Here is a 14,229-nt window from a genome sequence, read left to right as displayed (position 1 = left end):
GATTTGACAAGAAATATACAAAATCTGCAGCAATTCTGTATTCAAATTCTGTACACTCAAGGCCTTTCTATATCTCTATGGGATCTCCAAAAAAACCCCATGTATACATTTGATTCTGATGTGTTAGCAATCATTTTACACAATAGAAATAAACCAGTCCAAGAAAATTAATCAAAGAATAAGTCCTCCTGGAAAAATTCGGAACCACGACGGACCCCTGCCGGAAGCCCTAACTGTACAAAACCGATCATCTTTGCCAATAAATTAGGGGTTTGCATGCAGCCAACACTGCTGCCCAAGAACCGTATTCCCAATTCTAGGCAGTCCAGCAGTGCTTGCAAGTTCATTGGCATACCAGTTTCGCATCTTCCCATGGTTCAAATAAACTGTGTATGATCACCATGATAATGAACCATTTTTCTGCAACTGGGGGCATGGCATTGGAAATACTTTGTCGGTGAAACCCGACACGAATTCACAATGCCATGATGCAGATGAAGGTAGGCCGAGTAGACTAACATTCTTCATGTATATCGATTCATATGATGAATCCTCGATTCCCAGCAATATAGGCGCCTTTGTAGAATTCAAACTCACAACATCACTAATAAAGATACCTTTTACCATCGGAACAGCTTTTGGATTCCATCCTTCATCAGGATGATCATTTGAGCCTCGACTGAACCTTATCGGTATCTTGACTCTCTCCATTAGTATACGACTTATGGTGATATTTGCTATATATCCTCCTCTGCCCTTGTCGGTTTTGATACGAACACCAGCTGCTGAATTCCAAACATGTAAATCTTTGACGGTTACATTATAAATACCTCCAGACATCTCACTGCCTATTCCAACACCAGAACAGGATGGAGTAGTGCCAGCAACCCTCCTCACTATAATGTTTGAGCTTGGACGTGCCATGGTGATGCCGTATTGGTCCCAACCACTCTTCACGGCAACAAGATCATCGCCACTCTCAATGTAACAGTCTTCAATGCATACATTGGTGCTTGAGTCTGGATCATTTAGCAACAAACACAATTCATTCAATGTTTCTGTTTCTTTTTATTTGTTTTCTAGATAAGAAGAAAAATGATCACCTTGAATGGATACTAGAAAAGGGAAATCGGGAAGCATACCTGGGTCAATACCATCGGTATTAGGGGCATTTAAGGGAGCTAAAATCGTCATGTTTCTCACGACAACATTACTGAAACGAACATAGAACACTCTTATAAGTTCAGTTATCTAAGAACTATGTCTGGAGAAATTAAGAGAATACTGTACTTAAATAACAAAACAAACTTCACATAATACATATTCTGGACAACAAGCTTAGAAGGCAGGGTACCATCCTAATCTTGATTGTCAGAGACGGCTTTTCATATAAAAACCCCGAACTAAAAAGGTTCCATTCATGATGATGATTTACAATTTTCAGCAGCATAAATAGAAGGTGACTGAATTGTTTTTGAGAGCTTTAAACCAAAAGTCCTTTAAGTAACAGTGTGAGAAAACTACATTTCAGTCGCGCTGCCATTGCTGAAGTATACCAAAGAACAAGCGATAAAAGAAACAGGATGCGATACATGACAAGAAGGTGGAGATATTGAACCTGCAGTAAACGGGATGGACAGTCCAAAAGGGAGAATTGAGGAAGGTAAGATTGGAGATTAAGATGTTATGAGAGTTGATGAGTTCAAGGAGGTGGCCTCTGGTGTGCTTCAGTGTTCTGTTCCACCACAGCTCCCACCATATCTTCCCTTGTCCATCAATAGTCCCATTTTGCCCTGAAAACCAATCCATAAACACTTTCACTAATTGACAACACAGGAAAAATCAAGTGCAGTAAATAAGTGAATGAAAATGTGGGAGAAATAGAAAAACCTGAGAAACCATAACTGTAAAAACTAAAAAGGGTTTCGCACTATAATGGCTGGTTCACTTTAGGACAAAAGAAACTATTTTTCTTGTTTATTTAACTCTGACATTATTACCAAAGCACCTTTGTCACATTTACAAAAGTTCAGCACTCAGAAGAAGAAATTGTGTATGCTTTGATTGATATGCATAAGAAAGTGATAATTCTGGTACCTGTAATGACAACATTGGTGAGGCCATTTCCGTGAATGAGGCTTATATGTCTTCCTCCTAATCTCTCTCTTCCCCTCCCGTAAGAAGGCAATGGTTCTATAATAGGCCATTCATCTGGATCCTGTTCAAACCACATAAACAAACAATCTCAATACGAAAATGCTAAGGATCTCAATGTTTTTTATTCCAGCTATCCCAAATGATGATATGGACGCACATGATCCACGTGAAATTGTGGAACCCGCATGCCCCATATGATCAATATGAAATCGTGTACGTCCATCACAACATTCGGAATAGCGGGAATAAAAAAACATCATCTCAATATAACTCTCAACGGGGAGGGGGTCTTTGTATACTGCGGTTTGGACAGTTTGAACATAACATTCCCAGTCAATACACATCATTAACAAGGTCAGGCCACCAACCTGTCCTCCTATAAGCAACAATATAATTAACTCTATTAGATGGGTCCCCATTGTTGCCGCTTACACGTTAATTTATGCCATCTTTCTTCCTTCTTTGAAGAAAAAAGGCATATTTGTTTCTGCCTCCACTATCTACCCAAATTTCAACAAAGCATATATTCTTCTTTTGCATACTTGAAACACGTCGTGGAGCCACCCAACAAAACGCAAAGGGCAAAAACCCTTCCATTGCCACAGTAGACATGCACATATCGCTGAAATACATATAAGAAAGCTAGTAGAGTAAGATTGCTTTTTTTTTCTTCTTAAGGTCGAAGATCCGAGAGCAAACAGAAGTGCTAGGGAATTAGGAATCCCATCACAGTAATGGATGTGTTACTCTCTGGTTCAATCACCAATTTTCGTGAGCCCCACACTTACATCAATGAAATAAAGGGGAATTATTCATTACTAGGATGACTTGGGTCCCTTTACTAGGATCCCTAACATTTTTGGAGGGCAAAACCAACCGAAACACAACTGGAGAACAACTTCTCTTCCCATAGGAAGACGAAGACTGAAGCCAGACCAAGAAAAGAAGCAAAAGCACAAAGCAAGAATAACAAAAGACAACACCATCCTAATCAAGAAACAAGAGAGCTTCCCCTGTCTCCCAAAGCACAGTCTCTATCCACCATGCAAACCAAATCTGGGGGAACCTCTCCATGCCACACATAAGTAGAACAAGAATAAACTCCCCTCTTTGCAAGACAGTGAGCCACCCCATTGAAGATTGCATCTTATAATATAGTTTCCCATTGATTATTATTAGCGAAGAAAATTAAATAAAACATAATTGACCTTATACCTGAGAGCCCAGAATGAGAGCACCTTGTTGGAGGAAGAGGGTGAAATTACTGGTGAGATTAAAACTCCCAGTGAGCCACGTCCCCTTGGGCACATTCAACTGGGACCCACCTTTCCCTCCGAGACCTTCCATGTATCGGACGGCTTTCCGGAACGCTTCGGTGTTTGAGGTCTTTCCGTCTCCGACTCCTCCGAAATCCTTTATAGACATCACTACCTTCCTCGGCCGCACGTCACGAAAAAACCCGGCGCAGCTCTCCCGATCCTCGAAAACATCCGAAATAGCCGGTTCCAATGATTTCATTGCCGGAAAAACTGAATCCGTCCGGAGCTGCATGGACAGAATTGTCACAAAAACGAACAGAAGAAGCAAAACCCCCCATGATGGCCGGTTAATACTACCCACGATCGCACCAAAACTTGGTTTCTCGTAATCCATTTTTTTGCGATCAGATTTTCAAATGCTAATACAGAAATCCAAATTCAATCCGGACCCAGAAAACCGTTTGAATTAAGGATTAGACATAAATGAATAATAGAATTGAAAATATTATTGACTCGTTGTGGTTCAGAATTCAGAGTATCTTCCAGAGATTTTTGAAGGAATAGAAGGTGTATTCTTTTTTCCCCGTGATCATAGAGACGAGCGCACACGGCACAGGGTGTCGCTGATATTGCCGCGGAAGGGGAAGATGAAGAGCGTGTTGCGCGCAAAACGACGAGCTTTGACCAAAACCACCGAATTTCGAAACCTTTTTGTGTAGGCCGTGTGGGCCTGCGGACTTTAGGTAGTTAAGGTAAAAGAGTGCCACGAATCAAGGATCCAGAGCCGCTGTGGCCCTACGATTTGTTAGATGAGTATCCGAATTTATATAGGTTAAAAGTCATGTTTAGTTGTCATAAAAAATATATAAGAGGAGTGAATCAAATGGTCATTGTTTAGCAAACCATGTAAAATGCCAACTCTTGTATTATATACTAGGTTATAAGAACAATAAAATTTGGAAACTAGTCCTTTGGAATTTTGAATGATAGCCATACAAGCTAATTTTAAAATATTATGCATGATAATGATATGTTAGGTATGCTAATTACTAATATTTTAAGTACGCAGAACAATTAACTTTAGCACGCATACCTTTTTCACATTGTAATTGTGTAATTGGCATGTTTATTGGCAAACCATCTCGGATGTTCAAAAGATAAACTTGTATGATGTTGTTCTCATTTTAAAAAAAATGTTTACTCTTAAATATGCACATATAGAGATATTAAATCATTTTATTTTTATCAAGTTAAATGTTTCTCGATGATTATCTATATTTAATTTGACTTGAAAATAATTTAAAAAAACCAACAAGAGATGGTTCAGTTGGCAATCGACTGGGTTAAGAATATGTGTACCCAAATTTCGATTTCAATGAAAAACATATTTATCAGTGGTATTTCAAAAATAATTAAGAAAAATGTATTAAAGCATGGATCGAATTGACATCCATTTTGACGATCCTTATCCAAGTCCAATAAACCAATAGTCTAGCCCACATCTCTGGAAATGGGCCAAGTGGGTCTAGTGGGCGGGCCACATCCGGCATCAATATATGTACTTTTTTAGAGAGGAAAGACTTACTGTACTATGCGGGTCCACGATCTTCAAATGGGCCAAGAAGATTCAGTGGGCCGGTGACATCCCGCATCCATGTTTTAGAGGGGAAAGACACATGGAACTTTGAGGGCCCACGGTCTCTATATCTCTTAATTTTTTTAAACTTTTTTTTTTGGCATTATCTTCAAACTAGCCATGGATTTTGGGACTCTTGTTATTGTTGTTAAAGTTTATGTCAAACTAGTAGTACCGTATTGGATTTATGTAACCTAACTCATTGATAAAGATTCAGTTTCCCTCACAAAAGTGTCGCGTTTTTTGGACCGAATATTTCAAACACGACTCAAGAGAACAAATTCATTCCGTCTTTGTTCCAGAGCGAACAATATCAAGTGTTTTGAGTATCTGATGAAGACATAGTTGCAGCAAAATACCAAGATGATGAGTTAGATACAACCACCAAAGTCATCAATGAAGCCAATCACGTACAATCAAGAGGAATTGGAGGCAAATCGTTGAGGAATTGTCTCCAACAACCATTGTCAATGATGACGCAAATCATGGACATTGAGGGGGATATCTCCCCTATTATTAATTAATTATTAGTTTAGTATTTGATTCCTATAGTAATCGCACAGATTACGTAGTATTCAATGACTTCCCTAGTTAGAAGTCAATAGGACTTAGGAGACTTTGGCTTTAACAGCCAATATGTTTTATGTTTTCATAATCAATCAATTAATCAAAACACAAACTAAAATTTATATCTTAAACCGAGAGTTTTCTCTCAACCCAACATTGTTCTTACTTTAAGATTAAGTTTTCATCAGTATCTCTCGCTTCTTTAAATTCTTAAAGTTGTTTCAGATCATGAAATGCATGGTTTATCAATAAATTATAACACATAAACAAATGTTTTTATCAAGTCATGATATGAAGACCGTGTCGTGTATTCTAATTTGATAGTCACCCCGGTACCTCTCTTGCTGTTCTGGCACGCCATTTTTATGCATTTTCAGCCTTCTAGGAATATCTCTACACAGATTTTTCTAGTCAAGGAATATCGCAGAGTACTGGGCCGGGCCTTTGATCTAATTGCACTTTAAATGCTGACCCATTTATCTGACAAACGATGACTCCTAAGCGGTCAAGTGTTTCTTGACCAAATACATGGTAAATTACTATTATAACCTTAGAAATTATTTATTGTATGGAGGAAACAATGTTTCCTCTCGTCCTCTCTGAGCCATAAAAACCCAACAATGTCCAATTCTTCACAAGGAAGAAAACAGAGAGGAACGCCATGGACAGAGAGCAGCAAGAGTTACAGTTTCTGGGCTTCTTTGGAATCTTCAAACACTCCTTCAAGATCGTCTTCTCATGGAGAAAAATCTTCAGTCAAATCACTCTGACTCTAATCCTCCCACTCTCCTTCGTCTTCCTCTTTCACTTCCAAGTCTCACATCTCCTCTTCCACAAGGTAATCGAAGACCAACACGACCTCAATCGTCATTCGAATACAACCACCAGCCGTGAAAAGCTCTCTCACATGGTTTCCGCCGACTGGGCTGGATTTTGGCTCTTCAAAGCCGCCTATTTAACTGTATTTCTCATACTCTCTCTGCTCTCAACCGCTGCAGTTGTTTACACCATCGCCTGCATTTACACTGCCAAGCAAATCACCTTCAAGAAAGTCATGAGCGTGGTCCCCAGGGTCTGGAAGCGACTCGTGATTACATTCATATGGAGTTTCGCAGTCGCTCTGGTTTACAACCTTGTTGCAGTTGGGGTTTTCGTTTTGTGGGCTGTTGCTTTGGGGTTTTCTCCGATTGGGATTACGATCTTTGTCGTCCTCTTGATCTTGTACATTGCAGGTTTCTTGTATATCAAAATCGTGTGGAATCTAGCGAGCGTGGTTTCGGTGTTGGAGGACATTTATGGGTGGAAAGCCATGGTGAAGAGCAGGTGTTTGATAAAAGGCAAGCTGCGTGTTTCAATTGGTTTGTTCATTGTGATTGGCTTATGTTATGGGGTGATTCAAGTGGTGTTCGAGAACTTTGTGGTTTTTGGGGTTGCGCCTAGTTTGGCAATTTGGCTGGTGATTGGACTCATCTGCTTCTTGTTTCTACTCAAGGTTATGTTGCTTGAGCTTGTGATCCAAACAGTGCTCTACTTTGTCTGCAAGTCTTATCACCATGAAAGCATTGATATGTCCGCCTTATCTGATCATCTAGAGGTTTTTCTTGGAAACTACGTCCCTCTGAGGGCCAAGAATGTGCAGTTGGAAGAATGTCATGTGTAGATCGTCTCATGCTCTCAATGCAGACAAATATATGAACTTATGAAGACTTCTGTATGTATTTTATGAATATATATATGGAATCTATGCTTGTTTCAATCTCTATAAATAAAAAAAAAAAAAAAAGACTCTGCTTTGTTTCTTTTCCATTGTTTTTTGGCATTTTACATTGTAAATGTCGCGTTTGACCAAAAAAACATTGTTGGTGTGGAAGCGATTTTTGCATCCAATGTATTGTATTTACATTTCAGGAAATTATACCTCTACGGCTATTTTTATCGTCTCCCTCACGGTTTTGTTTTATAAAAATATCTCATTTCCCACACTCGAACGCATAGAAAAGTGAGCATTGAAGTTACCATCTCGCCTCCCCCACTAGATAATTTTTTGGATGCAAAAATCGCATCCATAATCGGCAACATTACTACATTAATTAATCCAAGGGGATTATGCGTGTTTTGATCACTATTGCTAATTGTAAATGGATTGGTATTTGGTAGGGATTGTGATGTGTAACCCTGATACAAATAATGTCTAATACGTATGACTTGCCCAAATTGCATTTCATACACCATCCTATCTTTGGGAGGAAATAAATGAATCGGCCATACACTGGCTAGCATATCGCTAAATTTGGTAATCTTTTCCTCTTCTTCTTTCTTCTTCTTTTTTCCTTGCTTTGGCTCATAAACCAGAAAAAGAAATGAAGAGGACCAGCTATAGGGTTGGTGTGAGGCCAAAACTCTAAATAGACTCTAAGAGTGTGTTTGGATTGAGGGATTTAGGGGGAAGGGAAGAGAAGGGAGGGGAGGGGAGGAAGGGAAGGGAGACTATTTTTTCCTCTCCTATGTTTGGATAGATAAAAAAAAGAAGGAAAAAAAATTTGTTTAATTTACTAATTTATCCTTATTTTTATGTTAAAATATTATGTACAAGGGTAAAATAGATATTTAACTTATAAATGACTTAATTAGTAATCTCTCCCCTCCAAATGACTTCATTTTGGAGAGAAAGATTTTTGACAAAAATTTAATGAAATCTTCCTCCCAAATCCCCTCAAATCCTTCCCCTTAATTTTTAATAAACTATCCAAACAAGGGAATTGGAAAGAAACTCTAAATCCCTTCCTTTCCCTTCCCTAGAGTGTGTTTGGATTGAGGGATTTGGGGGGAGGGGGGGAAGAGAAGGGAAAGGGAAAGGGAAGAAAGAGAAGGGAAGAGAATGGAAGGGAAAATACATTTTCCTCTCTTATGTTTGGATAGATAAAAAAAAGAAATGAAAGAAAAGTAGTTTAATTTACTAGTTTATCCTTATTTTTTATGTTTAAGTGTTATGTCCAATGGTAAAATAGGTTTTAAACTTATAACTAACTTAATTAGTAATCTCTTCCTTCCAAATGACTCCATTTTGGGAGGAAAGAATTTTGACAAAAATTTAAAGAAATCTTCCTCCCAAATCCCCTCAAATCCCTCTCCTCAATTTTTTATAAACTATCCAAATAAGGGAATTGGAAGGAAACTTCATTTCCCTTCCCTTCCCTCCCCTCCAAATCCCTCAATCCAAACACACTCTAAATGGGAGGGTCTACTACACTATGAAGCCACCATTGAAGTTCGATGAGGAAGTGATTGGAAATTGTTAGACTTAAAGTCTAATCGTCTAATCCTACATCAATTGGAGAACACCAAACAATGTAGTTTATAAGAAAAGCTTAAGTTTTTCTCAATAAACAAATGGCTTTTTCTAGGCTCAAATACCGTTAAATAAGATGGTCCAAAGAAACAAAACCTTACGAGTCCGATGTATCCACAGTGAATCGATTCCAAAGTAAGCAAAATACTTGTTGATTTGAGTGAGCTGAGATTTTTGATATGGTATCAAAGCAAAGTTTCAATCCTGTTGGATAAGCCTCTACTAGTCTACTTGTTGGGCTTGACATAATAAAATAAAATTTACAAGTGCGGGGAGTGTTAAGATGTATAGGGATGAGATTCCAGATAAAAATGCTATTGATAGATCATCAACCAACCAAGTTTGACAAGCACATGAAAATTTCATGTATAACTCTGGTGGGATTTGAACTCAGGTGGCAAAGGGTACGCCATCAATCAGTGGGAAAAAGTTGAGAAGTTATTTGAACACCATGTAGCACAGCCCATGCTTCACCAAGACGAGGGCCCAACATCATTTTGGATTGTTGCATTTGCAAGGATACTGATGTGGATCAGGAAGCTACCCTATTCATGGAGAAATATGACCGTTGTAACAACTAGTCAGAGTTGCACGCTGTCTTTGGTGTAATTGTTCTCCTCTTTTGTTTTGTCTGTTTTGGTCTGTCCTGTTGGGCTGGGTCTTGGTGTTCTGGCCCTGTTTTGTTGTAGGGCCTTCGGCCCATAATTCTAGGGTTATGTTCGTCGTCTGTGTTTGGTTGTAGTAGTTTTTGAAATAGAAAGAAAAAGAGACTAGTTCTCCGCCGTTGTCCCAATTCTTGGCATCTGACAAGATCAACAAGTGTTGGTTGATATTCTCTACTCTAATCTTGGTATTCTTAGGAATCAACAGGGTTTTAGGGTTGAATTTACATCAGTTGGTATCGGAGCAGGTTCGCTCCACTGTCCGTGATCTGTTTAAGGGTATCAGTCCAGTTACGATATGCCACCTAGGAAGCGCAACAACAAGGGGGCCGAGGAAGGAGGTGCTAGCAGTCGGGGAGATATAGACAAACTGACCGAACAGGTAGCCACTTTGACCCAGCAGATGATGGGGGTCACAACAGCCTTGCAGGGCATGAGTTTTAACCAACAGGCTCCAGACTTAGAGGAGACATTAACAGAAGGGTCAGATGAGGACTTTAGTAACCCGTTTGCACCAACAAGGAATGAAAACCACCGTAGAGAGCAACACCCAGTGGTAAACGTTAATAGATGGGAGTCTGGAATTCGGGTTGATATACCAGAGTTCACGGGTGGTTTGCGGGCAGAAGAGTTCATGGATTGGCTGTATGCTGTAGAGGAGGTACTTGAGTTCAAAGAGGTACCTACACAGAGGCGAGTTCCTCTGGTGGCTACGAAACTTAGGGGGCGTGCGGCGGCGTGGTGGCAACAATTTAAACTTAATCGTTTGAGGCAAGGAAAGGCCAAAATCGATTCCTGGGAAAAGATGAAAAAGTATATGCGCGCGGCTTTCCTTCCCCATAACTACGTGCGAACTCTATATCAACAATTACAGAATCTGCGGATGGGAACGCGTAGTGTTGATGATTACACAACTGACTTTTATCAATTGGTGGCACGGAATGATTTAGGGGAGACAGAGGATCAGCTCGTATCTCGCTATATAGGAGGGTTGAGGGTGCAATTCCAAGACATTCTTAACATGTTTGATCTGTTTACAGTGTCGGAGGCATATCAGCGCGCGAAACAAGTAGAGACCAGACTAAGCAGGAAGGGAATAGAGTCCTTTTGGAGTGGTGGAGCTGCGGGACACAATGCTAACAATAGTCTTGGAAACAAGTCGGATAGTACCGTGGTGACAAAACCTACTCCACCCATTTCTTTGAATCGAACAGCAGTTGGTGGATTAAAGTGTTACAAATGTGGTGAACCGGGTCATCGAGCCTTTGAGTGTCGTAAGGGTGACCGTGGGGGAAAAGCACTGCTAGTTGAATTGGATGAGGACCACCCAGGTGAGCTGGAGCCGGGTGATGATCCTGAACATGTTGAAAGGATAGAGATGCAGGAGGAAGTATTGCATGGCGACCAAGGCTCCTCGCTGGTTGTCCGTAGATCTTGTTACACACCACGAGTGGTGGATGGGGAAAATTGGTTGCGTAACGCAGTGTTTCAATCAACTTGCACTATAAATGGGAAAGTTTGTCGTTTCATTGTTGACTCAGGGAGTTGTGAAAATGTCATTGCTGAGGAGGTGATACGGAAGCTTAAACTTAATACCGAAGAACATCCGAATCCATATCGGCTGTCATGGATACAAAAAGGGGTGGAGGTACGAGTATCTAAGCGATGTTTGGTTTGTTTTTCAGTGGGTTTAAAGTACCGTGACCAGGTCTGGTGTGATGTGGTTGAAATGGACGCGTGCCATTTGTTGTTGGGAAGGCCCTGGCAATTCGATAGGCACACCATCCATGATGGACAGAGGAATACCTACACTTTTGTGTTCGAGAGCACAAAAATTATTTTGATACCAAGCTCTGAACAGACACCACAGGTTGTCGTTCCTTCTACTGTGCCTAATCTGTTATCCTTTCGCTGCTTTGAGGAAGAGTTGGCTGATTCTGAGGTAGTATATATGCTCGTGGCCAAAGAGGTCACAACTGGTAATAGAGTTCCTACGGAAGTCCAGAACCTGATGAAGGAATTTGGGGATGTATTCCCAGACCAGTTACCTACGGGTTTGCCCCCGTTGCGTGATATCCAGCATCGCATTGATTTGATTCCCGGAAGCGTTCTCCCAAATCGTCCTCATTACAGGATGAGCCCTCAAGAACACGAGGAGCTTAGAAGACAAGTAGAAGAACTGGTAGCAAAAGGACATGTGCGGGAAAGCCTTAGTCCTTGTGCGGTTCCCGCATTATTGGCTCCAAAAAAAGACGGATCGTGGCGGATGTGCATTGATAGTCGTGCTATCAATAAGATCACAACTAGGTATCGCTTTCCCATTCCTAGGTTGGATGATCTCTTGGACCAGCTCACGGGTGCCACCATTTTTAGTAAGTTGGACTTGAAGAGTGGTTATCACCAAATCCGGATCCGACCCGGGGATGAGTGGAAGACAGCATTTAAAACACGGGAGGGACTGTATGAGTGGTTAGTTATGCCTTTTGGTTTGTCAAATGCACCTAGTACGTTTATGCGATTTATGAATCAAATTCTTCGGCCATTTATTGGGCGGTTCGTCGTGGTCTATTTTGACGACATTTTAGTCTATAGTGCTGATTCGGATGTGCACCTTCAGCATCTTCGAGAAGTCCTACTGGTGTTACAGCGGGAGAAATTATTTGGGGGCTTAAGTAAGTGTTCCTTTATGGAGAGTAAGATACTCTTCCTGGATTATGTTATTTCAGCTCAGGGCATTGCTGTAGATGATGCTAAAGTGGAAGCAATACGTGGATGGCCAGAACCAAGAACTTTGTTTGAGGTACGGAGTTTTCATGGGTTGGCGTCTTTTTATCGGAGATTTATTGCTGATTTCAGTTCCATCATGGCTCCAATCACGGATTGTATGAAAGGTAGGAAATTTGTATGGACTGGGGCTGCTTCAGTGGCTTTCCAAAAGATCAAATTGGTACTTTCTAGTGCCCCTCTCTTGGCTCTACCAGATTTTACCCAACTGTTTGAACTTCATTGTGATGCCTCTAAAGTGGGAGTGGGGGGTGTTTTAAGTCAACGGGGACGACCGATTGCTTTCTTCAGTGAGAAGCTTTTGGGAGCCAAGCTTAACTACAGTACGTATGATGTTGAGTTCTACGCAATTGTTCAAGCCGTGAAACACTGGTATTGCTATCTCATTCATGACGAATTTATTCTTTACTCGGATCATGAGGCTCTGAAACACCTCAATAGTCAAAGCAAGCTGTCAGCTCGTCATGCCTCCTGGGCCAATTTCCTCCAAAGGTTCACATTCACGGTTAAACACACTGCAGGTTCCCTGAATCGAGTTGCGGACGCGCTGAGTCGTCGCACCTCTGGCTTGGCTGTTTTGCGTGCTCGGGTGGTAGGCTTCGACCATTTTCAATCTCTTTATTCTACTGATGTGTATTTCAGTCCTGTCTTGGATACTATCGCAGCCAGAGAGCCATCTGAATTTCATCTCCACGAGGGATTCTTGTTTCGTGGGAATCAGTTGTGTGTACCTGATTGTAGTCTTCGGTTGCAGATTATTAAGGAGGTCCATAACAGCAAGCATATGGGCCGTGATAAGTCTTTTGCCAGTGTGGCTGCTTCATATTTTTGGCCTTCCATGAGGCGTGAAATTTATCGTTTTGTGGATGGTTGTCGTATCTGTCAGGTTTCTAAAGGTACAACTACTAATGCAGGATTATATATGCCATTACCAGTCCCTTCACAACCCTGGACGGATGTCAGTATGGATTTTGTGTTGGGTCTTTCGCGCACCCAACGCGGATTTGATTCTATATATGTCGTGGTTGATCGATTCTCTAAGATGACTCATTTTATGCCATGCAAGAAGACTACGGATGCAAGTCGAGTTGCCGATTTGTATTTTCGGGATGTGTACAGGCTTCACGGGCTCCCTCTTTCCATTGTGTCTGATCGAGATACCCGCTTTCTATCACATTTTTGGCGGAGTCTGTGGAAACTAACGCGTACAGACCTGAAGTTCAGTAGCGCTTACCATCCCCAGACGGATGGGCAAACCGAGGTAATTAACCGTTCCTTGGGTAATCTGCTTCGAAGTTTTGTTGGTGATCATTTGAAAACCTGGGATCAATGCCTCTGTCTTGCTGAGTTTGCATTAAATAGTACGGTCAACAGGAGCACAGGGTTTCCTCCTTTCCAGGTTGTTTACGGTCACGTGCCCCGTACTCCCATTGATCTAATCCCTTTTCCAGACTTCCATCGTGTTGAGGGTAGAGCTGGAGATTTCATTGATAAATTGCAGCAAGTTCATTATTCTACACAGCAGCGACTCCTTGACTCTACTGTCAAATACAAACACTTTGCTGATCAGAAGCGCCGCTCGGTGGAATTTGAGGTGGGCGATTTTGTTTGGGCCATTCTCACCAAGGATAGGTTTTCCCCTGGTGATTACAGCAAACTCTCTTCCAGGAAAATTGGTCCCTTTGAAATCATTTCTAAGATCAACAGTAATGCTTATCAACTGAAGCTTCCTAGTCATATTCGAACCAGTGCTGTGTTTAATGTTAAACACCTTATCCCCTATGTGACTGACACTTCCGATGATGAGGTGCCATC

At 41.0% G+C, this 14,229-nt stretch overlaps 2 protein-coding genes across 2 annotated transcripts; one reads left to right on the top strand and one right to left on the bottom strand.

Annotated features, from left to right (window-relative positions):
• Positions 1-36: 36 nt before the first annotated feature.
• LOC119991807 (probable polygalacturonase) lies at positions 37-4,148 on the bottom strand. The gene is made up of 5 exons (XM_038838283.1): positions 3,373-4,148; positions 2,098-2,218; positions 1,619-1,793; positions 1,143-1,213; positions 37-1,019 (listed from the first exon to the last, which is right to left on the bottom strand). Exons 1-5 carry the CDS (start codon positions 3,808-3,810, stop codon positions 397-399), a joined length of 1,428 nt encoding a protein of 475 aa, XP_038694211.1. The 5' UTR covers positions 3,811-4,148; the 3' UTR covers positions 37-396.
• A 2,054-nt stretch (positions 4,149-6,202) lies between these two features.
• Positions 6,203-7,542, top strand: LOC119991932. The gene has a single exon (XM_038838486.1). It carries the CDS (start codon positions 6,281-6,283, stop codon positions 7,277-7,279), a length of 999 nt encoding a protein of 332 aa, XP_038694414.1. The 5' UTR covers positions 6,203-6,280; the 3' UTR covers positions 7,280-7,542.
• The last annotated feature ends 6,687 nt before the right edge of the window (positions 7,543-14,229 follow it).

The sequence above is a fragment of the Tripterygium wilfordii genome, chromosome 22, assembly GCF_013401445.1.
Source record: "Tripterygium wilfordii isolate XIE 37 chromosome 22, ASM1340144v1, whole genome shotgun sequence".
Classification (NCBI taxonomy): domain Eukaryota; kingdom Viridiplantae; phylum Streptophyta; class Magnoliopsida; order Celastrales; family Celastraceae; genus Tripterygium; species Tripterygium wilfordii.
This window is presented reverse-complemented; position numbering and strand designations above follow the sequence as displayed.